This window comes from Pristiophorus japonicus, chromosome 5 (assembly GCF_044704955.1).
Source record: "Pristiophorus japonicus isolate sPriJap1 chromosome 5, sPriJap1.hap1, whole genome shotgun sequence".
NCBI lineage: Eukaryota > Metazoa > Chordata > Chondrichthyes > Pristiophoridae > Pristiophorus > Pristiophorus japonicus.
In genome coordinates this window covers 242,403,615-242,430,008 of record NC_091981.1, presented here as the reverse complement: position 1 = coordinate 242,430,008, position 26,394 = coordinate 242,403,615, and the positions used below count along the sequence as shown (strand labels likewise).

General features: G+C 40.0%; 1 protein-coding gene across 7 annotated transcripts in view; it reads left to right on the top strand.

The window, feature by feature from the left end:
• The window catches only part of abi1a (abl-interactor 1a), a 115,923-nt gene that overhangs the window by 9,379 nt on the left and 80,150 nt on the right, over nucleotides 1-26,394 (top strand). For all 7 annotated transcript variants that reach the window (XM_070881463.1, XM_070881460.1, XM_070881458.1 and 4 more), the window contains exon 2: nucleotides 19,041-19,208. In XM_070881463.1, coding sequence (XP_070737564.1) covers nucleotides 19,041-19,208 — 168 coding nt within the window. The remainder of the gene's footprint in view (nucleotides 1-19,040; nucleotides 19,209-26,394) is intronic.

The window sequence follows — 26,394 nt, the reverse complement described above, 5'->3', positions numbered from 1 at the left end:
GTAATGAGTTGCACTCCTGGTTGTTGCGCCCTCTTCTTCTCCACCTGCCCCAGCCGCCCCCATTTCAGCCCAAGCCAGTTGTCGTTCCCTATCTGTTGCCTAACTGAGCTTTCCTCACAAAGTCCAGAAAATGCATCCATCCAGTCATTATGACCACTAATTTGTTTTGATATTAGGATAGTATTAGGAAATACTAGGAAAATTTCCTGATGAAATAATACAATGCAAGTTACAAGTGTGACTTTTTAACTTTTTAACTTAATACTAAGATTATGTATTGGGTGGCATGACCAGATACAACAGATCCTTTTTGCTAGTTAATTGATTTGATCGTGAGTCATAATGTGCAATTGTTCAACTGCTATCCAACTCTGCTATTTAATGCTTACTTGCAGTGGTTGGTCACTGCTTGGCTTGAGGAATTAAAATTAATTATTTTGGATTGTGACTGACCACACTCTGAGAAGCAGTCAATTTTGATGCCTTCAGTCTGTGCAGATTATAGATGATGGAAGTTATATAGATGTGTATATGGAATTTTAGTAGGTGTTTGAATGTCTCAGATTGTTAGAAACATTGTGGTGTTTGGTATAAGAGGAAATGTAGCATCTTGGATAGAAAGTTGATTGGACAGGAAACAAAGGGCTCGGGTTAATTGGTGATTGGAAAAGAGTTGGAGGTGGTGTATCCCAGAGGTGATGCTGTGTTCACTTGTGTGTTTTTAAAAAAAAAAATGAATTGGTTGTGGCTTCAGGGAGCACGATATCAAAATTTGTGGATTACAAAAGTAGGGGTGTTTGACAAAGGGCTAGAGTTTGCGAATATAAATAGATTAGCAGAATTGGTGAGCATGTGGCAGATTCAGTTTAATGCAAAGAGTGAAGTAATGCATTTTATGGGGGAAAACAAGGAATCCGTATAATTATTTTTAAAAAGGGTTACAAATTGTCCAACTGATTTGGTTTAGAAATCCATTGTGCTGGGCAAGTTGAGCTTTAGAATACCAGGTAGTGGGTCAGTACACCTGTCACTGTAAAGCAAGTGGCCTGACACAAAGAAAGAGAGACTTGGATTTATTTATTTATTTATTTATTTATATCACCAGGCGTCTCAAAGCGCATTATAGCCAACGGAGTACTTTTGGAGTGGAGTCACCATTGTAATGTAGGTTTCTGACCAAGTTCAGACCGGACAGAAACATGCTCTGGAGCAGAAGGGTAAAAGCTTGCCTGATACTGACTTTTGGTATGAATAAAAAATGGAACAGGAAAACTAGGGATCCAAATACATCCATTGGTGGCACTGCCTTTAGCTGTCTCGGTCCTAGTCTTTTCAATTCCTTCCAAGTACCACTCTTGCCACTCTTTCAAGAGTCTCTAAGACCTATCTTTTGACTAAACCTTTGATTTTCCCCCTTCAAATCTCTTCCTTGGTTAGAAGTCTGTTTTTCTCCATGCCTCGAGCACCATGGTACATTTTCTTTGTTAAAGATGCTGTACAAATGCAAGTTGTTGAAAGTGTAGGTGGTCCAACAGTATTTTTGATTTTGTGCACAGTGGAATAGAGTACAAGAACAAATGGATAATAAATTTGTGCAAAGCATTGGTTAGGCCACAGTAGATTTGAATGTCCCAATATAGGAAGGATATTAAAGCCAGAGTGTATACAGCATGGTTTCACCAGGGATGAGAAATTATAGTTGAGGAGAAATTGAAATGTTGGGACTATTTCCACTGGAGCATAGATGGCTAAGAACAGATTTAAAAGAGGTTATTAAAATGGATGAAGGATTTTAATGGGGTGAAGGGACTATTTCCTCTGGTTGGGGAGTCAATGACAAGGGGACACCAATTTTAAAATGCTCCAGTGAGGAGAGGTTAGGATAAATTTCTTTATGCTGGGTGGGGTAGTCGAGGCAGCTATTGCATTTTTTTATGGAAAGAATTGATAAAGATTTGAAGTATAGGAAGATAGTGATGTGTTTTGCATAGCTCTAGTAAAGGGCTGGCATGGGCAAAATATCCTCCATCTGTGCAGTAAACTGCTATAATTTTTTTAGTATAGTGTGGCCAAATGTGTGTTCCTGAGGGACCCTCATCTTGCAATAAGGTGGTGAATGGACACTTATCTTGATTTGATTGTGTTCTTGCAGAGTTTCTGCTAATTGTGCCCATTTGCAGGGACTCTTCAGCTGATTATTTTGCACCTTGCATTTATCTGTTACTGTTAGACTTGCCTGTACTTGAACAGGAACTAACAACTCAAAATGGATGTCTTGCTGACGACATGTCTGAGAATTATAGTCTATTTAAAATTGTTTCACAATACAGTATTTTGTAATTGTCTACAAGAATTTTGTAGTACTTCATATGTTCCATGGAGTGGTCGGACATATTCCTAGATTCCCTGCATAATAGGTTGCAGTTTTAGGGGAGTGGAGAACTTTGGTGAAATGCTTTCCCCATAAGATACAGTTTAGAAGTTAGAGTATGTACCTCATTGTGCGCTGCTGATGCTTTGGCAGATGGTGAAATTGGCTGTTTGGGATGGGGAATGAGAACAGTTCATTAAGAAAATTAAATGTGCGGTGATGGGCGAGAAAGGCAGGGTAACAAGGAAGGAAAGGGGAATGAACAAGCAACAACAAAAAAAGTAATTTGGGGTATATTAAATGAAATAGCTGTGTTGGGACAAGCTGGCATCTGACTTATAATGAACGTATAAAATATGCTGATCATGTTAGCATTTTGTTTTGAGTTTCGGCAAATTGGAGAAAATGGGTGGATGTGCATTGGTTTGCCAAACCAGCAATGGTTTATCGAACTGACAGCGAGTGTGGCGTCTGTTTATAATCCATAAACTTGGGTTAGCGTTTATGGTTTTAGAAATTTGATGTCCAAAACGTAGCTTAGATTTCTTGTCAGTGGTAGAATTGGAATGCTAGTCTTGGGATTCATTAAAATGTAGCTGGAAATTGGTTGTCTAGCATAGCATAGATTTTTTTGAAAGAAAAAAGTACAAACTGACACACCTTCTAAAAATGAACAGTTATTTGTAAGTAAAATTCGTAGCTGAAGAACTTTAGCTTATGGTTGACCAGAAATTTAACTGATCTTAAAAATGGGAAGAAAGACTGACTTAGATTTCTGTAGTGCTTTTCATGACCAGCAGACGTCCCAAAGCGCTTTACAGCTAATGAAGTACTTTTCAAAGTGTAGTCGCCGCGACAGCCAATTTGTGTACAGTAAGCTCCCACAAACAGCAATGCGACCAGATAATTGGTTTTAGTGATGTTGATTGAGGATTAAATATTGGCCAGGACACAGGATAGCTCCCCTGCTTTTCTTTGAATTAGTGCCATGGGATCTTTTACGTCCACCTGAGAGCAGACAGTGCAGTGCCTCTGTTAACGTCTCCTCCGAAAGATAGCACCTCCAACAGTGCAGCACTTCCTTAGTACTGTACTGGAGTGTCAACCTAGATTTGTCTCGAGTGGGATTTGAACCTGTAACCTCTGACTCAAATGAGGGTGCTACCAATTGAGCCACGACTGACTTAACAATTATATAATTGCTTAGTTTTAAAATTATCTGCACGTCATGCAATTCCCTAAACACCTGTTACATTAACTTCAGTTAGAAATAATTTTTGATTTGGACATCTTTTACTGTAATTTAAAAGGATGATTCCCTTCTAATATGTTTGTACGACCATTGTTTTTCTTTTCTTCTAACCCCTTAGTCAAGATCACAAAACTGCAAGAATGTCAAGTGTGTGATCATCCACTGTGAGGTGCAGTAGTCTTTGACATTTGCTCCATTTGGGAGTTCATTGTTTGGATAAAGTCACAGTTTAGTATCTAAGCCTAGCTACTTTGTAGGATTTGAGGGTAACTCCCTATGTGATGGGTATGCTGCAGAGATCTCGGATCTTGGGTTGCTGTGTGGAGCTGCTCTGGCTTATATTGCATGGGCTCAGCTGAGCCTCCTGCAAAAATCTGTGCATTGGTGCTATAGATCAAAATGGCAGATAGCACTCTGGGATGCAATAGTTGTAGTGGACAGTTGATTATTATTCTACTACCTGCTTTCTTCATACCTGTACCATTCAAGTTACTGATGTATAAACCTAGCCCTTGGTTTGACTTGGTGTGGTGTCATAATGTTTGGGATATGGATTGAGTAATTTTTGCCAGAAACCGTAGTGTAGATTTTCACGTGCCTATTTTGCTACTTTTACTTAATAATGCTTTGAGGTTTACAGGATGCTTTTAAAATACGGAAATTAATCCTCAGTGCAACATGTTCTGTAATTTGTATATTATCAATGCCACATTTCTGTCATTTGGGGAATCTCATTCCTGTGCTCAGCGAACCAACGACTGATGGAAAGATATGTCTTCTAAAGTCCCTAAAATCCCTATGGCTAGCACTGAGCCAAATTATAGTTGTAAACCCATGATGCTGGAGGTGGAATTCAATATACTTGGTTATTTGTTTTATAAGTTTAACCTGCTCGTCATTGCCTTATTTAGTGTAATGCCACCAATATGCTATAAGAAAAATCAGTTAATTTAAAATGCTTCAATGTGTAATTGCAGCCACCACTAGCAGTGCCTCAGTATATAAATAAGAGTGGTAATTAAGCATGGGTATGGGATCTGTACTAATGTTTCACCTTCCACAGATGCCATTTACTTGAATTAGTGGTGTTTGTTTATTCACTAGTACAAAGCCAGCTCTAGGTCCATGCAACAGAGCTGGTCTCCAGTCGTCTTGGGTAATCCTTGTCACTGGACCAAGACCTAGCTCTGTCAAGCCTGTGTGGTGGCTGGTGTGCAACAGCCACCACACGTTTATAAAAAAAAAAAAAAATCCACGCACGGGCATCTTCCATCCTTCAAGATGTAATTCGGTATCTGAGATATTGGGTCCTTCATTGAAACACCTGTGAACTCATCCCTTTTTGGTGTGGAAGCAAGTCATCCTCGCTTCAAGGGACTGCTTATGATGATGATGATGATGATGATAACCAGTGACAGATGTGTAACAGCCAACACTATTTGGAGTGTTGTGTTGCTCCACAAGCACCGTCCAAATTGAAAATGATTAATCTATATTTTAGAGTACAAGTGTAAATACAAGAACATTTTCTCATGGGTACCGTTTTGATTTACCGAAATCCTATTGACAGTGATGCCTCTTGTCTCTCCTTTTGCCCTCCCTATTCTCCATTTCCCAACTGCAAACCGTGGGCAGCAACAACTTGCATTTATGCAGCACCTTTAACGTAGTAAAACATTAGTAGTAAAATCAACAGGAGTGTTATCAAACAAAACCTGACACGAGAACCGAATTTTGCTTTCCCAAATGTCCTCCTTTGAACAGTATTGCAACAGTGGATAGTCATGGGGCTAGGTGGGGGGAGCAACTTATCAAATCACTAAGGAGGTGATACTTAGGATAATGGGATTAAAGGCAGATAAATCCCCTGAACCTGATAGCTTGCATCCGAAGGGTCTTAAGAGAAGTAGCGGCAGGGATTGTGGATGCATTGGTTGTCATTTACCAAAATTCCCTGGATTCTGGGGAGGTCCCAGCAGATTGGCAAACTGCAAATATGACTACTCTATTTAAAAAAAAAAAAAGGAGGCAGACAAAAAGCAGGAAACTATAGACCAGTTAGCCTAACATCTGTGGTTGGGAAGATGTTGGAGTCCATTATTAAAGAAGCAGTAGCAGAACATTTGGAAAAGCAAAATTAGGTCAGGCAGAGTCACCATAGATTTATGAAGGGGAAGTCATGTTTGACAAATTTGCTGGAATTCTTTGAGGATGTAACGAACAGGGTAGATGAAGGGGAACTAGTGGATGTGGTATATTTGGCCTTCCAGAAGGCCTTTGACAAGGTCTCACATAAAAGGTTACTGCACAAGATAAACATAGAAACATAGAAAATAGGTGCAGGAGTAGGCCCTTCGAGCCTGCACCACCATTCAATAAGATCATGGCCGATCATCACCTCAGTACCCCTTTCCTGCTTTTTCTCCATGCCCCTTGATCCCTTTAGCCGTAAGGGCCATATCTAACTCCCTCTTGAATATATCCAACGAACTGGAATCAACAACTCTGTGGTAGAGAATTCCACAGGTTAACAACTGAGTGAAGTTTTTCCTCATCTCGGTCCGAAGTGGCTTATCCCTTATCCTTAGACTGTGGCCCCTGGTTCCGGCTTTCCCAACATCGGGAACATTCTTCCTGCATCTAACCTGTCCAGTCCCGTCAGAATTTTATATGTTTCTGTGAGATCCCCTCTCATCCTTCTAAACTCCAGTGAATACAGGCCCAGTCGATCCAGTTTCTCCTCAAATGTCAGTCCTGCCATCCTGGGAATCAGTCTGGTGAACCTTCGCTGCACTCCCTCAATAGCAAGAATGTCCTTCCTCAGATTAGGAGACCAAAATTGAACACAATATTCCAGGTGAGGCCTCACCAAGGCCCTGTACAACTGCAATAAGACCTCCCTGCCCCTATACTAAAATCCCCTAGTTATGAAGGCAAACATGCCATTTTCCGCCTTCACTGCCTGCTGTACCTGCATGCCAACTTTCAATGACTGATGTACCATGACATCCACGTCTCGTTGCACTTCCCCTTTTCCTAATCTGCTGCCATTCAGATAATCTGCCTTTGTGTTTTTTCCTCCCAAAGTGAATAACCTCACATTTATCCACGTTATACTGCATCTGCCATGCATTTGCCCACTCACCTAACCTGTCCAAGTCACCCTGCAGCCTCTTGGCATCCTCTTCACAGCTCACACTGCCACCCAGCTTAGTGTCATTTGCAAACTTGGAGATATTACACTCAATTCCTTCATCTAAATCATTGATGTATATTGTAAATAGCTGGGGTTCCAGCACTGAGCCCTGTGGCACCCCACTAGTCACTGCCTGCCATTCTGAAAAGGACCCGTTTATCCTGACACTGCTTCCTGTCTGCCAACCAGTTCTCTATCCGCATCAATACATTACCCCCAATACCATGTGCTTTAATTTTGCACACCAATCTCTTGTGTGACCTTGTCAAAAGCCTTTTGAAAGTCCAAATACACCACATCCACTGGTTCTCCTTTGTCCACTCTATTAGTTACATCCTCAAAAAAATTCTAGAATATTTGTCAAGCATGATTTCCCTTTCATAAATCCATGCTGACGTGGACCGATCCTGTCACTGCTTTCCAAATGCGCTGCTATTTCATCTTTAATAATTGATTCCAACATTTTCCCCACTACTAATGTCAGGCTAACCAGTCTATAATTCCCTGTTTTCTCTCTTTTTTTAAAAAAAAAAGTGGTGTTACAATTCAAGGGGCTGGGGATAATATATTCGCATGGATAGAGGATTGGCTAATTAACAGAAAACAGAATAGGGATAAATGGTTCATTCTCTGATTGGCAACGTGGGGTACCACAGGGATTAGTGCTGGGACCCCAACTATTTGCAATCTATATTAACGACTTGGAAGAAGGGACTGAGTGTAACGTAGCCAAGTTTGCTGATGATACAAAGATGGGAGGGAATGCAATGTGTGAGGAGGACACAAAAAACCTGCAAAAGGACATAGACAGGCTAAGTGAGTGGGCAAAAATTTGGCAGATGGAGTATAATGTTGGAAAGTGTGAGGTTATGCACTTTGGCAGAAAAAAAAATCAAAGAGCAAGTTATTATTTAAATGGAGAAAGATTACAAAGTACTGCAGTACAGCGGGACCTGGGGGTACTTGTGCATGAAACACGAAAGGATAATATGCAGGTACAGCAAGTGATCAGGAAGGCCAATGGAATCTTGGTCTTTATTGCAAAGGGGATGGAGTATAAAAGCAGGGAAGTCTTGCTACAGCTGTACAGGGTATTGGTGAGGCCACACCTAGAATACTACGTGCAGTTTTGCTTTCCATATTTACGAAAGGATATACTTGCTTTGGAGGCAGTTCAGAGAAGGTTTACTCGGTTGATTCCGGGGATGAGGGGGTTGACTTATGAGGAAAGGTTGAGTAGGTTGGGCCTCTACTCATTGGAATTCAGAAGAATGAGAGGTGATCTTATCAAACGTATAAGATTATGAGGGGGCTTGACAAGGTGGATGCAGAGAGGATGTTTCCACAGATGAGGAGGAATTTCTTCAGAGGGTTGTAAATCTGTGGAATTTGCTGCTTCAAAGAGCTGTGGCAGCTGGGACATTGAATAAATTTAAGACAGAAATAGACAGTTTCTTAAACGATAAAGGAATAAGGGGTTATGGGGAGCGGGCGGGGAGGTGGAGCGGAGTCCATGATCAGATCAGCCATGATCTTATTGAATGGCGGAGCAGGCTCGAGGGGCCGTATGGCCTACTCCTGTTCCTATTTCTTATGTTATGTTCTAGAGAGTTTAACGCCTAGGCAGCTGAAGGCATGGCTGCCTATGATGGAGTGATTTAAAAAATCTGGTAAGTTTGTCCCCATAGCATTTTTTAAATTGATTCAACTCTAAACAAATCTGAAATGAAAAGCTACAACATTTCTGACAATAGGAGGTACAATTGGACCAACTCAAATTATGGAGAATTTCTGGTGGCTGTTGAAACTGCTTTTTGAAATTTATTTCAAATATTCCAGGACATTTCATATGTAATTCATGTAATGAAAGTTTAATTGTGTTTACGTGGAAAAAGTTTGGAATAACTAAATGGTACCGTTGGTGCTAGAAATTGAAGAAATTTGTTTTACTTCCATGTTTTCATGAGTGGGGCCTTGACATAAAATGAAAAAGAATTGATTTAGTGTAATAAAATTTTCAATTGTAAACTTGTCAGCGCATGTTGCAAAATAGTGCTAGATAATGTATAGAGCAGAGTTGCTGAATTTCAGACCAGGTTTTGTCTCAAATTTCAATTTTGGAAGGGGGAAGCGAATTTACTCTGAATTTCATAGACTTTTTGTTCAGACCCCGAAGCAAGCATCTAACCCACTCTATTCAGAAAATGGAAGCATGACTAGAATCTGTTATATTGCACAACTACTACAGCTAGTTGACATTCCCAGTTTGTTCCTTTTTATGCTGTAGATTTTAGTTCTGCCAGCAACATTGGAATACCTGTGTATGCAGTCTGAATTGGGAGGGAGGTGAAGAAACTGAAAGACAGGCTCCTCTGTTTTGGAGGAGAGGGAAGAGAAGAATCTTTGCCAAGTTTTGGGTGGGGCTTTAAATTCAGGTCTGGCATTGTGCTGCTTCTGGAATAGGCGAGTGAAACGAGAATTAATGGCCAGGTTTGTTTTTAATGTGTTGTGAAATGTATGAGGAATTGTCATTGCCTTTAAATGTTTTTCATGAATGTAAAAGATAAAACTGGGGTAAAAGGTTTGGATAATTATTGAATTACAAAAGTAGAAAATGAATAAAAGGTTAACTCCAAGATGAGGGGGTTGATTTTTGAGAAAAGGTTGAGTTGCTTGGGCCTCTACTCATTTGGAATTCAGAAGACAGAGGTGATCTTATCGAAACATATAAGATTGAGGGGGCTTGACAAGGTGATTGCAGAGAGGATGTTTCCACTGATGGGGAGACTGGAACTAGGAGGCATAATCTTAGAATAAGGGGTTGCCCCTTTAAAACTGAGATGAGGAGGAATTTCTTCTGAGGGTTGTAAATCTGTGGAATTCGTTGCCTCGGAGAGCTGTGGAAGCTGAGTCATTGAATAAATTTAACACAGACAGTTTATTAACCGATAAGGGGTAATGGGGAGCGGGCAGGGAACTGGACCAGAGTCCATGGTCGGATCAGCCATGATTGTCTTAAATGGCGGAGCAGGCTCATGGAGCTGTATGGCCTACCCCTGCTCCTATTTCTTATAAAAGAATGAAGTGGATAAAGAAAATTGAGCAGCTTTATTGTCATGAAGGAGGTAGCAGATGTCTGTATTATAACTTTTATTACAATATTACAATAACCAATCACTTTTGAGGATTTCAACAACATTTTTGCACTTTCGCATAATGCTTAATTAACCATAGTGGCTTTTAATAAATACTGAGTAAACTACACCTGAACTGTTCGTGACACTAAACTGCACACTTGGCTGTCTCAGCAAAATGGCCAACTTGCTTAATCCATGTTGCTACACCAATTATACAGTAATTTTATCCATACAACACCCGGCTACAATTGCAATACAAAAGGAAATGCAGAAAACTGAAATCAATAGATTAAGTTAACAATTATTTTAGAGAAACTTGTCTGCATTGCTACCCAGATGATTTTATGGCATTCTGTACATGTATAATTCTATAAGGAATAGTGTGTAGAGGAGCTTTTGTTAGACTTTAATGTGTTGCATTTCTTTGAAGAATTGGGAGGGCATTCATTATCTATTCAACAGGTATATTTGCTCAAAAGCTGGTACAGAGAGTACAGGTATTCTGATTTGTCCTACTGCCAAGTATGATCTGGTACTATGTAAATTTTCCTTAGTTTGAGAATCATTAATGTTTGAAATATAGGTTTGTCATAATTAATGTTTGATTCTTTTTGGTGTGGTCTGTGGAATCAGTTGTACTATAGCTCCAAGAGAATTAGGTTAAAAGGGACGTGGCATTTTTTTGACATGCAACTATACTAGACCAATATCTGCAATCTATAATGAGTTATTGAGCTAACATTCCAATTTGAGAACATCTTGTGTTTTCTTCGACCATATGCTTAAATTGCAGTGCAAAAATTGCAGGGATCTGAGACTTTGAAACTAAACAGTAGTAACATTCTGAAATGAATATTATTTGTAATGACAAGGCAGTTTCACTGATCATTTTACAGCTAAACATGTTCGAGCAGCTATGACTCACTGCTGTCAGCATGAATATAAACAAAGGGAATCTGCAAACTAAGCAAACTTAATTAGAAAATAGTTTCAAATAATAGAAATGATGACTTTGCCAAGATTTTTCTGTTTTTTCACTTGCTAAAAATAAAATAATCCTATTTATATAGTTCTAAATGCTGACCAATCATTAAATGGAATTACAGTATTATAACACATTATTTGTAACATGATGGCATAACTGACACCCAAGTGTCCCATTGCTGCCCCTGCTCTTCAGGAAGGGCTCGTGTTATCTGAGCTATTCCCCATCTGGCAGTTGCCTTAAGCAGTTCACGTGCCTGCGGAAGCCACCTGGGTACACAAACTCCTCCGATTGTTGGATAGCAGGAGCAGAAACTCCAACTGGCTGTTCCCTTTTGCAGCCTCGGGGCATTGAACAAAACTGTAGCACCCTTACTGCCACCCTAGCTAACTCTGTACAGATCAGCAATCAAACTTTGGATTGTAGCCAACTTGGCTCAGCTATATGCTTGCTTTACCTACTGAGCCAACGGGGAACAAGTTGTGCTTCATCGTCTACAATCCTCACTGTTGAGCTTGTGAAACATAAGCCTGAAGTGCCAACATTTGTGGCTCAAAGCAGGTCTGATTTGTCAAACTATATTTCAAAATGCTTGATGCATAGATTTCTATTTATATGGCATGATATTTCACACTGAAGAATACTGTAAAATCTGAACAATTAACCAGAGGGAATTTGGATGTGATGGGAGCAGTTTGGTTGCTGTCCTAGTCCCACTCAATTTACATTTGGTAGTGGGGGTTGGGAGAGGTTTAACACTATTTGGTACATTTTTCAAGTTTAATACATTAATCATGTATACATATTTACTGCAATGAAACAAACAGCAATTTTTTTTGGCTACAAACATTAAGATAAATGGATCTGTTTTCAATATTTGTAGTCATTTTGATCAGGAAATGGTGGTTTACAATCAAAGGTTAAAGCTTGATTTTTAAATTACAATCGTAAACTCAAGTTGTACATCACTATCTAAGTAATAGAATAATTGAAATATTATTTGTTCTGCAATACCAATATAGTTAAAGATCATGGGGTAGAGTTTCCACTAGGTGGACAATTAGCCCAAAATCAGCCAAACCAGCCACAAGATTGAGGAATTTCAAGAGCAAATAGTTTGAGATCTTTTGTGCTGGTTTTAAAAAAAACATCGTGCTGGAATCCAGCCCCACCCCTTGGATCAAATTAATCAACATGGCGAGTTTTCACTAACTGCGTCTGTTTGTGGGTCATCGTTGAGCTTTTTTTAGGTGAGATTTTAAATATTGAAGAGACTACTGTACACCAATGAAACTAGTCAATGGTTCTTTATAGATTTTTTTTGAAGTCCCAAGTGGTGTAGACACGTGTGATAAACTCATTTTTAGCTGTATTAATCAAACTGCACCAGGTTACCTTAAATATCAATGAATTTTTTTTAATGCAAAAAAAAAACAATTGTTCTAATACGCTACTCGATTGTGAAGATTTTATGTTCAGTGATATGCAAATGAGTTTGAGTGGAAACTTGAGCAAAAATTGAGAATTAGAGCAATTTTGAGCCCAATTTGCACCTGGATTGCCAATTACGCCCAAAGTGGAAATGCTACCCCCTAGCATATAATGTGCATTTGCAGGATGTCACACCTGTACTGTTGCTTCCATTGTGACAAGTTAATCATGTAACTACCATCATTCTGTGTGCATTGGTTAGCTGTACATGTTACTAAACAAGCAGAACTATCACTGTCCAATGGGAGCCAGCAGCATCCTCAAAGAACCAATCAAATGCATGAAAAATACAGTAGCATACTGGACCAGTAACATGAATCTTTGTAGACTCTTTGTTCCCAGAGGCCTGGGTTAATAATCTGGAGATGTGAGTTCAAATCCCACCATGGCAGCTGGGGGATTTAAATTCAGTTAATTAAATAAATCTGGAATAAAAAGCTAGCATCAGTAATGGTGACCATGAAACTACTGGATTGTTTTGGTTCATTAATGTCTTTTTTTTAGGGAAGAAAATCTGTCATCCTTACCCAGTTTGGTCTATGTGACTTCAGACCCACAGCAATTTGGTTGACTCTTAACTGCCCTCTGAAAAGATGGCTCACTACCACTGTCGCAAGGCCAATTGGAGATGGGAAGTAAATGTTGGCTTTGCTCGTGATGCCCATCTCCCATAAACGAATTTAAAAAAAAAAAGCCCAAGTATCAAGTGCTAGGGGATAGGCAGAGTAACAAGTCAGACACATTAAACTTGTCCATGCCTATGTTTGAAATGCTTCCAAATAATTTTTCCACTGACTACTTTTCTTTCATTTTGGAGCTTGAATTATGCTGCATTTTCCAACTTATATTGTGTATCTGGATCTTGCTTAAATGAAGAGGCTTAATCAAATAGTTACCTCCACGAATGCATCACTGACACTTTGTGCATGTCATACTGGTGGACCACATCTCTCAAAATTCAGCTTTCAGCTGCCATCTTCTGAATTTAATACTAGATTGGAGGTGGGGGTGTTTAAAAATGGAAAGTTGGGGCATGCTCTGGGAACAAGTAGTCTTGATTTAATTCATAAATTCTGTTCCTTAGATGTATCTGATTTTATGATGGGTCAGAAAAATTCTCTCCGATTTGGCCATCTAATTGGATTAATGGATAAAGCATGTCATTACCCCCACTCCCTCCCTTGGTGTTTGGTCTCTGCAATCCAAGCTTCTGGCCTTGCTGGCCATTTTACTCTGTGTGCCACATGCACTTAATGCAGACTGAAAATAACCTCATTGCAACTTCCAATTTAGTCATTGAGTTGGCAGTTAAAGTTAGTTTCGACTATGGTTTCAAAGCTCAATTTGAATTGACAGCGACTTTCCTCCAGATAGTTGTATGCTATTTCGTGAAAGGGGAGGCACTTGGTAATTGTGGGATTTTTTTCCATGCCGCGGTCTGGAAAGTGTCTGGTCCTGTTTTAACATGGTATCCCTTCAAGGTGTTCATATTTTGTTACATTGTGTAAAACCATGTATTTTCACATTTAAGTCTACTTTCTACTTTCTATTCCTATGCCCATCACCTTAACTTCATAAGCCAGTACTCCTCCCAGACAGAGTTTTTTTTTCCTGTACTTTTTGCCACCTATGACTCTTAGACTATTTGCAATTTATTCAATGTCATTAATTTCATGAATCTTAGAGAAAGGGCAGTCTATGATTACTTGCTGAAAGTAATCCCCCAGGCTTGGTGTTGGGGCAGTTGCTTTTCTTGTTTATACACAAGTGACCTGGACTTGATGTAGGTAGTACAATTTTGAAGTTTTCAGAGGATACATAGTAAGCAGTGAGCATGTTAGCAGATTTCAGGAGGACAGACACAGGCTGGTGAAATGGGCAGACACATGGCCGATGTAATTTAATGCGGATAAGTGTGAGGTGCTGCACTTTGGGAGGAACAACATGGAGTGACAGTATAATCTTAATGGTTCTATTTTGAGGGGGTGCAAGAGCAGAGGTACCTGGGGTGCATATTCAGAAATCCTTGAAGGTGGCAGGGTAAGTTGATCAGGCAGTTAAAGTGTACGAGTTACTGAGATTTGTAAGTAAGAGCACTAAGTAGAAAAACAAAGAAGTCATGCTAAACCTTTACAAATCACTGGTTAGGCCTCGGCTGGAGTATTGTGTACAATTCTGGGCACCACACTTTTTTGAGGAGCGATGTCAAGGCCTTGGAGAGGGTGCAGAGAAAGTTTACCAGGATGATAAGAGGTGAGGGAATTCAGTTATGTGGAGAGATTGGAGAAGCTGGGATTGTTCTCGTGGAGCAGAGAAGGTTAAGAGGAGACCTGAGAGATATTATGAGGGGTTTTGATAAAGCAAGTAGGGAGTAACTATTTCCTCAGGCAGGTGGATCAATAACCAGAGTTCATAGACTTAAAATAATTGACAAAAAAACTAAAGGGGAAATTATTTTTTTTTTACCCTCCAGAGGGTTACTATGATCTGAAATGCACTAACTTAGAGTGCTTGAATCAGATTCCATAGAAACTTTCAAAGGGCAATTGGACATGTATTTGAAGAGAACTAATTTGTCGGGTTATGGGGGAAAAGCTGCGATGCGGGACTAAATTGAACAGCTCTGTTAGCGTTAGTGTTTTCTTAGAAGAATCACTCAACACTCAGGGTCGGTTCCAATGCTGAAGCAGCTTTTATTACGCTCAGCGGGAAGGAAAAACTCAGGACCGTATCCAGGTTTCTCTTCACAGAACAAAGAGTTACATGTACCTTTATATGTTTCACAACAGTTACAAAACAGTTTACTGCAGCTACACAGCCCATCACGGCTGGACACAAGCCAATCACAATGATTATAGATTACATATAGGTTATTTTAACCCAATAGAATTCCCCTTATGTCTCAGGAACCATGTGTTCGTCTTTTGTCAGCTTGGGCTGATTGATATAGGTTCTCTCACTAGTTCTTTCTTCTTGGAGAAATAATTGGTATATAGCCTTGTTTACAGCAAATGGTTTCCCTCTTATCTTTCTTCCTGAAATAATTGGTTTCATGGCCTTGTTCACAGGAGATGGTTTCCTTCTTATCTCTGTCTTCCCAGGCATTCCTACAGTGGGCCTCACAGGGTTATTGCTCGGTCAGTGAACGTTCAACAGTTCACAGCTTGACTACCTGGTTTCCCATCATGCCTGGGCAGCCATTTTATGTGTGTGTCCATTTAAGCTTATGTGAGTTTTAAATATCCAGCAGGTGCCTAATGCCTAAGTCTATATATATTTCTACTCTCTACAACAGCTCTTTCAAAAAGCCGGCGCATGCACGACGGGCCCCTTTTGTGTTGAAAAATTCTATGATTTATAAAAAAGATAACCTAGCTTTTATATTTAAATATAAGGTGAATGAATGCACTGCCCTAAGACACATGGATTTTAGTTGTAGTCCCTAGAGTAGTTTTGGGTTAGTTCCCACGTTGGCCTGAAATGAAGGTTCCATTGATATGAATAGAGAGGGCTGTTGTGGGATGCATGCCTCTTTTCGTAACAAATGAGAATGGCTGAGAAGGAAGACAGTTAGCTGAAATGGCTAGTTTCTGTGAATGCTGAAAAATTTGTTTTTTAGAGTTAGAAAAATCAATAAGGTTGAGCAAGAACTTTAAAAGAAAAGTTCTCTTTCACTGCTGTAATCTTTTATAACTTGGTTGTTGAATTCTCCTGGTATTGCCTGTAATTTCTACCCTCTTAGTTGTTCCCTGTCTTTTCCTGCCACCTCTGGAATATTGAAACGTTTCTTCAATTTAATTTTTTTATTAAAATGGACAAATTTCACACTGCACAATTAAAATTAGTTTTCCAGGACCTTAACATTTGTTTACATAAGAACAAGAAATAGGAGCAGGAGTAGGTCATCTGGCCCCTCGAGCAGACTCCACCATTCAATAAGATCCTGGCTGATCTGATCTTGGCGTCAATGCTACTTCCCTACCTGCTCCCCATAACTCTTGACTCCCTTATCTTTCAAAAATCTGTGTCTCATTGTTTAGCAGTAATAACTGCAAAAACTCTAGTTACACGTAATACTCTAGTTACACGTAATCCCTTTGGGTTCAACGTTTAGTGGGGAATTTAACAGCGTACTTACTGCGGAAGAGCTGAAGTATTGGTCCGTTTCTCTGATTTGGGATGATTACACAGATTGCCGGCTCTGGTACAGCGCAGCCAAATCCTGAAGTTGTGGTCATTTTCAGAGGTGGAATGATGGCAAACGCTGACCACAAATTCTGGGCCAATATAAATGCAAGTTTTAGATTGTCCTTGTCAAACTAGCAAGCTTTTATTAAAAAATAAAATTCGGCTTCTGAGCAGGCTTGGAATAAGTTGTCCGATATCTCCTCGATTAAAAAGCATTATGCTGTGATTAAATTATTTATCATTTTTACCCTCGTGAGAATTTGGATCATTTTGTCTCTTCACTGAAAACAATTTTAAAACAATAGCAAAATGCAATCTTAATATTTTGTTAGTCTGTCAAAACACACGGTAGATGTTTGTGCTACTACACATTTTTTGCTGAGCATATACTTGCATTTTGGCATCATTAGTGATTTCCACACCATTCTAATCTGTGTGTAAGACTTTGTTTAGTAAATGTTATCAATCTTGCAACTGGAATATGCAAAATTCCCTGTTCTATCTACCTTCTGTGTAGAGATTATTTTTCTCACCACCTCTTGGGTAGGCTAAATCTAACTTGTTTCTATGCTGTTCTGTGCATGATTTTGGAGGCAACCGGTGTACTTTTTGTGCACCCAAGGTTCCACAAACAGCAATAAGATGAATGAATCACTTTTTGGTGGCTAAAAGATGAATGTCACCCAGAATACTGGGAACACTCCCGACTCCTTTTTTTGAATAGCATGGAATCGTTTAATGTCTCTTAGAACTGGCAGAACAGGTAGTTGGGGGCCTAAGTTTAATGGTTCTAACAATGCAGCACTGTTGCACTGGAGTCATGGAGTGGGGTGGCTGTACCCAACTCAGTCATACAGATCAGGAACATCGAAGGTTTGAGTTGTGATTTGTGCTTTTAATCCTTAACCAGGGTGGGCAACGGGGTCACTGTCGTGAGCATTGGTGTCACTTGTCAAGGGAGGAGAAAAATCGGCCAAGATTTCATCGCCCAATCACTATCCTGTGACCCCCGATGATTGAGAGTGAAGTGATGTGGCTTAGTTTCAATTTCTTTGTGTCTCATTGCTCTCTCCACCCCGGAATTCAGTAGCTTGTAACACTCTGTCTAGTCATGCATAAAGGAGGAGATTCTCTTGGGTGACTTAATGGAGAGCTGCCTACATCTTTGGGAACTGAGCCTAATCAAGAGACTGCCTTGCAAAAGTTGAAGAAAGTTGAAATGTGTTTTTTTTTCTTGTGTCCGGCCTTAATTCAGTATCTTGATGCTTGGATAGTACTTTGTGGTTTGAAAAGAATCATTGTTTAATATTTGTTTGCCAGTACTTGAAGATACCATTGCGTTTGCCTTTGGTAGGACGTTGTGTGTAGTACTCAGATATTTTGTGTGTGCATGTATCTTAATTGACTTATTTTGGATTGTAGAATTTGTGTATAGTTTTAAATAATAATTGTACCCCTTTATGATTTCTTTGTATTCTTTTGGTGTTCAGTCAGTTTATATGTTGGATTGCAACTCACTTCAATCACGGTTTGTACTGTATTTGATGCACCTTGTTCTCTCATCTGTCCCGTGCATATTGGCTGGCACAGTACTGCAGCTTGCCGAACTTGCTGAGTTTAATCGTTTTGTGGTCTGCATTGAATAAACACAAGCTAATTTAATTGCAATGCTTACTGCACTTGGTGGTTCTTCTGACATGGAAAAAGCTGTGTATATATGGTAGCATCTTCTGCCGATCGACTCTTGGAGTAGCAGCATTGAGTCAGATTCGTCCATGGTTTGCTTGATCATGAATGAAAAAGCGAATTTGAGTTAGATTGAAAGTTAGCTGCAGTTGAGAGTTTCTCCATTTTGTTTTTTTTTTGATGTGCATATCTTCTCTTCCTGCCTCCCTCCTTGGATTCCAAACTCACTCATTGTTATACAAAGATGTGTGTTCTTTCAGCATGGCCCATTGTATGGCAACTTAGCATTGGCTACACTCTCCTGGTTCTGATAGAAACTGGGTTTGCTGCCAGAGGATTATTGTATTATATCAAGACTGTTTATCTTTAACCTAACCCAATCTACTCAACATATTTTTGTCCACCTGGGGAACCTTTTGAAGTTCAAGGTAAATGCATTCAGCCCAAAGTTCACGAATTGCTTTGAAATGTATTTGCGGCGCACACTACTTTTCATACTGTGTTTCTGTTATTACTTGTTGGACAAATTTCTCTCCAAGCAGCCAGTCACAATGTAGTTTCTATCTCTGCATTGTTTAAATGCTTCAGTGATTTAGTTTGTCGGTCAGCCTTGAAAAGTTATTATTGGTAAAGTTTCTGAAATTATTTTTAAAAATCGTACATTTATATTGCAATGTTTATTTTATTAATTGCCATAGAAATTCAGTCCCCTGAATATTCTCTCTATCTTACAGGCCCAAGACAAGAGAAAGGCCCTTGAGGAAACAAAAGCATACACCACCCAGTCCCTTGCGAGTGTTGCTTACCAGATAAATGCTTTGGCGAACAATGTGCTTCAATTGCTGGATATTCAAGCCTCACAGCTGCGGAGAATGGAGTCTTCCATTAACCATATCTCCCAGGTAACACTGAAATTTGAGAATGTGAATTTTCAGGCACGATATGATCCACAGCCTCTTTGTTAACAGATACTTTGTAGATGGATCATAGACTACAGAAACGAAGCACAGAAGTGAAGTTCATTACAAATTTACTGTGATTTTCTAACTTTGTAATCTTGTATAGAACTATAAATGAGTTTTTCTGAAAGTACTGTATTGCAAGCATTGTTAGGGTTGCTGTTCTGTTGTGTGAATATGAGAAGGCATCAGTTGTGTGACAAATGTTTTCCTATTAATTTTTAGTAAGCCATCGACTTCTGGTAAGTAAGTCGGTTTGCAACACACCTGCTAAAACAAAGCACTGGTCGTATCCTGCCGAAAACACATGGAGCGCAGTACAATTAAGTTTGTCCATGGTATAAATGAACAGAATTGTACTGAACCTTTTCAAGGATACAGAATGCCCGTATTTTCATGAGGTATTATGATATTCTTTTGACTTTTGCAGTCCTCTGGCAATAGTTTGCTACACTAACCAATGACTGCAACACAATACAGGTTGAACCTTCCTTACCTGGAACCCTCGGGTTCTGGATTAGTGATATTTCTGGACGAGGGGTGGTCAAGTTAAATTGGATGGTACAAGTACTGAGCAAAGGGATATGCTGGCTTGGGGCTGGGAGTGCGGCAGAGAGATCATGGCGGGGGCGTAGAATCGTCGGGTCAGGCTAGCGATTGCGGGAGTTGGCAGCGAGGAAGAACTTCAATTTGTTCGTCTTGAGTTCTGTGCATGTGCCACCCGGTGGCTGGAAATGGTTCTGGAGGAGGGGTAGTTCTGGATAAGGGAGGTTCAATCTATATTTGTATAGTACTTAATGGAATATATACAAAAAGATTCAAAAATAATTACTCCTTTTTGAAGGTGAGAATCAATTGGTATACTTTGCAACTAATTCCAATAAATTGGGATGTTGCAGCCTAAGCATTGTGTAATTTTTGATTCATATAAACCAATATTTACTGTGTTTTAGCAAATGTATGACTGGTATTTGTACCATGATTTAATTTGGCATCTGCAACAAAAAAAATCTCCCACCTTTTATTTGCTCTTGCAGTTTATTTCCTTTTATAATTCACATGTTTCCTGATGTATATGGAAATGTTATTTTAACTCTTAAACTCTTGGCAGGTACAGAAAATTCTGCTTTTTTTGGATCGGGTCACACTGCCAGCGAAGCCTAAATTAGAATAATACTGTACTGTTGGGACCAGATTTGAGTTACTTAAATTTCTAACTGCTTGCACTTAACTTCAAAGTTTGTATTTAATTTTTTTCGCCTCTGCCCAGGTTATACCCATTCTTTGTTTTTAACGTCAGTAATCTAAAATTAATTTAATTTCAGTACACTTAATGCTTAAACATTGAAATTATATATTTTTTCTGAGCTTCAAGTATCCCAATATACCATCTGGAATTGGGGCGCATATCGGAAAAATGGTTTTCTTTGAGTTGGGGAGGGAAAATACCCAGAATTCACCCTCATCATTCAATCACTTCTGTTGAAAAATGCATGTGGCTACAATTCTGGTCAGAAGAAAATTGTGCTTCACAATGTAACCTTTACATTAGAATAGCTTGTAACCACACGGCATGTGAAGAATGGTCACTTAGGTGAGGTATTGGAAGGCGATTGACACTAGTAAAACCAGCAAGTGTTGACATGTTCTGAAAATAAGGGAATTTGAATAGAAAAAAAAATTAGTCACTGGATGCACAATATTTTTTTTATTTAGCTTACTGAGTCTCTGAACACAAGTTCAATTTGATTTCTGTCCATATAGGTCTCAATTACTTTTTTTGTTTGACTACTGTTATGTATGTCAAATCCTCAGGTTATCTTGCTGGCAGGAAAAGAAAGATGCCCTGCAGTGTTCTTGCGAATGCTGTCAGGATTAAGGCTCATTTTTGTGCTTTTACTGCATTGAGTCGTCCAGCATATGAAAGTTAACTTTAATGAAGCTCTGCCTTTAAGGTTCCTCTTTAAAGTGAGCCAAATGAATGGGTAGATGGTGTAGAAGAGCTAGGGCCATGTACAGTGCTTAATGCACTTGGATTGATGCAGTAAAATAAATCGGTTATCTTTAATACATTTTTTATAAAGCTGAATGAAGCTACTGTTGTACTTGGCCATACTACTTAGATGTTACTCTAGCTTCTGATCTCTAATGGGCTGTAGTAATTGTACCTGCAGAATAATACACTTTATTGAATTAGTAATTTGTTTCTCTGGAATTTAAATTGATTTTAGCCCAGTTTACTTTTTCTGCGACTTGCAGGTAAACATGTTGCAGATCTAAGTCAATGTGGTAAGATAAAACAGGAGTTGTATTTAATTTCATTTTTTTTTCACTTCCATGCAAAGGTATAGTGATTAGAATCTGTGGGTATGGTAGTGTAGTGGTTATGGAACTGAACAAGTAACCTGGATGTTCTCTAGTTTAAATCCCAACATAAGAACATAAGAAATAAGAGCAGAAGTAGGCCATATGGCCTCTTGAGCCTGCTCTGCCATTTAATAAGATCATGGCAAGTTGTGAAATAGAATTCAATAAGTCTGGCAACTTATGGGTCAATATCAGGAAAAAATGGCCAGACGGTTGTTCAACAAACAAAAAAAAACCCTTGTAGCTGTTCCATGAGTTTTCTGGAGAAGGCAATGTGCCACCCTTACTGGCTCTCTTAAATGTCAGTCTAGTTCACACACCTGCTGCTTGGTTATACAAAGCTGCTCAGTTTCCAAAGAATTGCTACGTCTTCTCTGGGTAATTGGGATGGGTAATAAATGAGGTCATAGCCACATCCTGAGAATAAATGTTAGTGTATTTTTGTAGGAATATTGTGGCAATTTTGGAGGTATGTTAGTGTAAAAAGAAGTCTTATAAATTTCATCCTACAATTGGCATTGCATTATAGCGATTTTATTCTTTAATTTTATTTTGGAGGAATCTTTGTAAAGCATATATTTAAAGTTGCAAAATGTTAGATTTGATTGCAGTCAAAATGATTAGGTGCAAAAAAAATTATTTAACTTAAGCTGAAGGCCCTTGATCCAAAATGTGACACAAAGAAATCCTTATTTTATCTTGTGGCCTTTTTAGAGGAATGCTTTGGCTGAAGTTATTTCTTTAATGTGCTATTGATGGCCAATGTGTTTAACTACTCAACCAAACCATGGCAATGGAAGATCTCTCTCGAATTACTTTATTAATTATTAAACAGGCATTGAGAGAGTCAAAAGTTGTTTGATGACTAGGATTTCAAATGATAACTTGTATCTGTTAAGAGAGGACAGATAAGTTTCACTCTTTACTGAGGAAAAGAGAGTTTGAAGACCAGGCCCTCAAATCTATCACCAAACTCATGGTCTACAGGGCTGTAGTAATACCTGCCCTCCTGTATGGATCTGAGGCATGGACGATGTATAGAAGGTACCAAGTCGCTGGAGATGTATCACCAGCGATGTCTCTGCAAGGTCCTGCAAATCCCCTGGGAGGACAGGCGCACCAACATCAGTGTCCTCGACTAGGCTAACATCCCCAGTACTGAAGCATTGACCACGCTCGATCAGCTTCGCTGGGCAGGCCACATAGTACGCATGCCATATACGAGACTCTCAAAGCAAATGCTTTGTGCGGAGCTCCTTCATGGTAAACGAGCCAAAGGAGGACAGCGGAAACGTTATAAGGACACCCTCGAAGCCTCCCTGGTAAAGTGCGACATCACCACTGACACCTGGGAGACCCTGGCCACAGACTGCCTGAGGTGGAGAAAGTCCATCCGGGAGGGCGTTGAGCTCTGAGTCTCAGCGCAAAGAGCATGAAGAGGCCAAGCGCAGGCAGTGGAAGGAGTGTGCGGCAAACCAGCCCCACCGACCCCTTCCCTCGACGAATGTCTGTCCCACCTGTAACAGGGTCTGTGACTCTTGTATCGGACTGTTCAGCCATCAAAGAACTCGCTTTGGGAGTGGAAGCAAGTCCTCCTCGATTCCGAGGGACTGCCTATGATGTAAGTTAATGCTTTGGGTGTAGATCCTTCAAAATGTTGCGAAAAATGCTGCCTGGCCTGCTGAATATTCCCAGCATTTCTGTTTCAGATTTCCAGCATCCAGTTTTTTAAATGTTATTTATTTTGTAAAATAGACCTTTTCTGATTGAGTCATTATATTATTTTTCTCCAAACAACTTATTTTAGAGACATCAACACAACCTTCACTACATGCGAGCTCTGTTGTGCTCTTAAGTTACCTATGGATCCCTATGGCTTGGCTGTTTGAGATTCTTGTGGCATAAAAGCACGACCCAAGTTTCTTCAGGCTCAAGTTTCGAATGCCCGTTAGAACGGCGCACATCGGAGAAGCCCGCCTAATTTGTAGAACAAAAATTGCGTGGATACTTGCCTCGCAATTCTCCGATAGCTGTCGGCTTGTTTCCACCTCAGCACGGCGCAGCAGGAGCTGCTGGAGGTGGAGCTACAGCCCTGTGCCAAAAACAGTGCCGGCAGCTGTGCATGTGCGCAGTAGCTCCGGCCCTCCCAGTGCGTCCTGTCTCCGGGCGACGACCCTATCCCAGGCCGAAGGGATGTCGCCCATATCCCGAGCCGAGTGACCTGCCGCATCTTATCTCGGCGGGCGGGCCCCGCCCGAACCCCCCTGCTGGAGCCGGCAGCGGGGCCTGGCCTCTTGCTGGGGGTGGGCCCCAGCCGAAGTTCTCCTTGGAATCGTGGGCGGAGGTCGGCCCGTTCAGCCCCCCTCTTTCCCCCCCCCCCCCCATCTCCTGCCGCCCCGCCCCATCTCCTGCGCACCTCCCCCCCTCCCCTCCGAAACACTGATGTGGCCCCTGTTCCAGCACTGCAGTCGGCAAGTAGAAAGTTAATTTTTTATTTATAGATTTTTTTTTTGATTTATCATTCATTATTGATGGCTCTTTATTTGTAAAAGTCAAGTGTTAATGCATGTAAACCCCCTCCTCTCCCCTGCCCCCACCACCCAATCTCTCTTTCCTTACACCTGATTTATAAGTGGGCATTTTTCTGGGCATACAAAAATCTGCACTTACTCCATTCTAAGTTAGTTTGAATTAAGTTTTCACTGCCTAAACTTGCAAAACAGACGTAAGTGACAGGACATGCCCCCTTTTGAAGAAAAACATCTGTTCTACAATGAAACTATTCTAACTCACTAGAACTGGAGCAAACTAAATGCCGAAAATTGCAATTTCTAAGATGCTCCATTCTAAACTAGTTGCTCCAAAAAAAATAGGAGCAACTCCAGCCGAAACTTAAGCCCTTAGCTGCAGTTCTGTCTGGAGGTCTGAACTCCGGATTTTCAATTCTTGTCCTCCATTTGCAACTTTGCGTCATGAAAGTTGACAAAACACTGCTCCAAGTGTCCTGTTGCTTATCAAGCTGTTGGAATCCCTTGCAGATAGATTATATCTTTGTTGTCTAAGTTATGTGCCCTATTTTATTGTGTATTTCTACTCCATGTATAAATAAACTTGAATTCTAATCCAAATAATTTGCTGTAATATTTACCTCCTTTTAAGAGATATGACATGGACATCCCACATGCTCTTCATTGCACTATAAAATTCTAATTGGGTAGCAATTATTAACCTTGGGCACATTCTCTATTGGATGACAAATGGAAGGGTGCAGGTTTTGGATCTAAACTGTTGCTTACTGAAAATTGACTTTTTGTTATGAGCAAAAGCAAGCTTTGAGAGAGCCCAAATCATATTTTGGGAAGTTACAGCTGAAGAGTCTTTTCTTTCATGTAAGACATTAGGTAGTGATTAAGTAGGGGGTTTTAAAAGACTTTGAAGATTATAGGAGCGAAGAAAGACGAAGGGATATATGAAGTGCCATAATTTTGAGGTCATGAGTTAAAGCAGGTAAGTGAATCTTTGTCTCAACAGTGAAGAGTATGGAGTAGCATGCTATATTTGGAGCATGGAATGAGCAACGGAGGAGTAGTGACGATAGCAGTTTTACTTTCAAAGGTTGTTAGTTGCAGGTAAGGGAACGATTGCATTTTAGATTGTTGCTTGTGTTCTGTCCAGCACAAGAATACCAGAAGACCTCCCAGATATAACACTAGTATTCAAATTTTGAGTAGATTTGAGCTTTATATAGAGTTGTTGATGGGAAAATAATTGGTGCAAAAGTGCTGCTGAAGTGGCTTTAGTAGTAGAGCAGATATGATGTTCATTTGAGATCAGAGGTGGTAGACTGAGCTAAGCCAATAGATGAAAGATTTAGAATGGCTATTGTAAAATACAGGAAAAAACTGTCCTTCAAGAATAGAAAAAAAATAAGAATTTCATGGCCTTCTCGAACAGTGGGCATGGAAGTGATTCAGATACTGCATTGCACTGCACTGCTGAAGTCTGTGATCCCTGAGGGTGTCTGATTCGGAATGCACAAACATGATTCGGACAGGGTGGTGAATCCGAGAGTATGGCATAAAATGAAGCCATTGAGTTCTGTTCCAGTGCTAGTTCTTCAGCTAGAGCTATCTATTCTAATCCCGTCTTTATTTTTTCCCTGTCCCCTTTTATATTTTTCAAATAGTTGTTTAATGCCTCAGTAGCTACTTAACATAAGAACATAAGAATTAGGAACAGGAGTAGGCCATCTAGCCCCTCGAGCCTGCTCCGCCATTCAACAAGATCATGGCTGATTTGGCCGTGGACTCAGCTCCACTTACCTGCCCGCTCCCCATAACCCTTAATTCCCTTATTGGTTAAAAAAAAATCTATCTGTGATTGGAATACATTCAATGAGCTAGCCTCAACTGCTTCCTTGGGCAGAGAATTCCACAGATTCACAATCCTCTGGGAGAAGAAATTCCTTCTCAACTCTGTTTTAAATTGGCTTCCCCGCATTTTGAGGCTGCGCCCCCTAGTTCTAGACTCCCCGACCAGTGGAAACAACCTCTCTGCCTCTATCTTGTCTCCCTTTCATTATTTTAAATGTTTCTAGAAGATCACCCCTCATCCTTCTGAACTCCAACGAGTAAAGACCCAGTCTACTCAATCTATCATCATAAGGTAATCCCCTCATCCCCTTATGGCATAACATTTCATGTTCCAATAATCTGAAAATATTTCTAACTTCCCCCTGTGGTCCAGTGAATTGTTTTTGCAC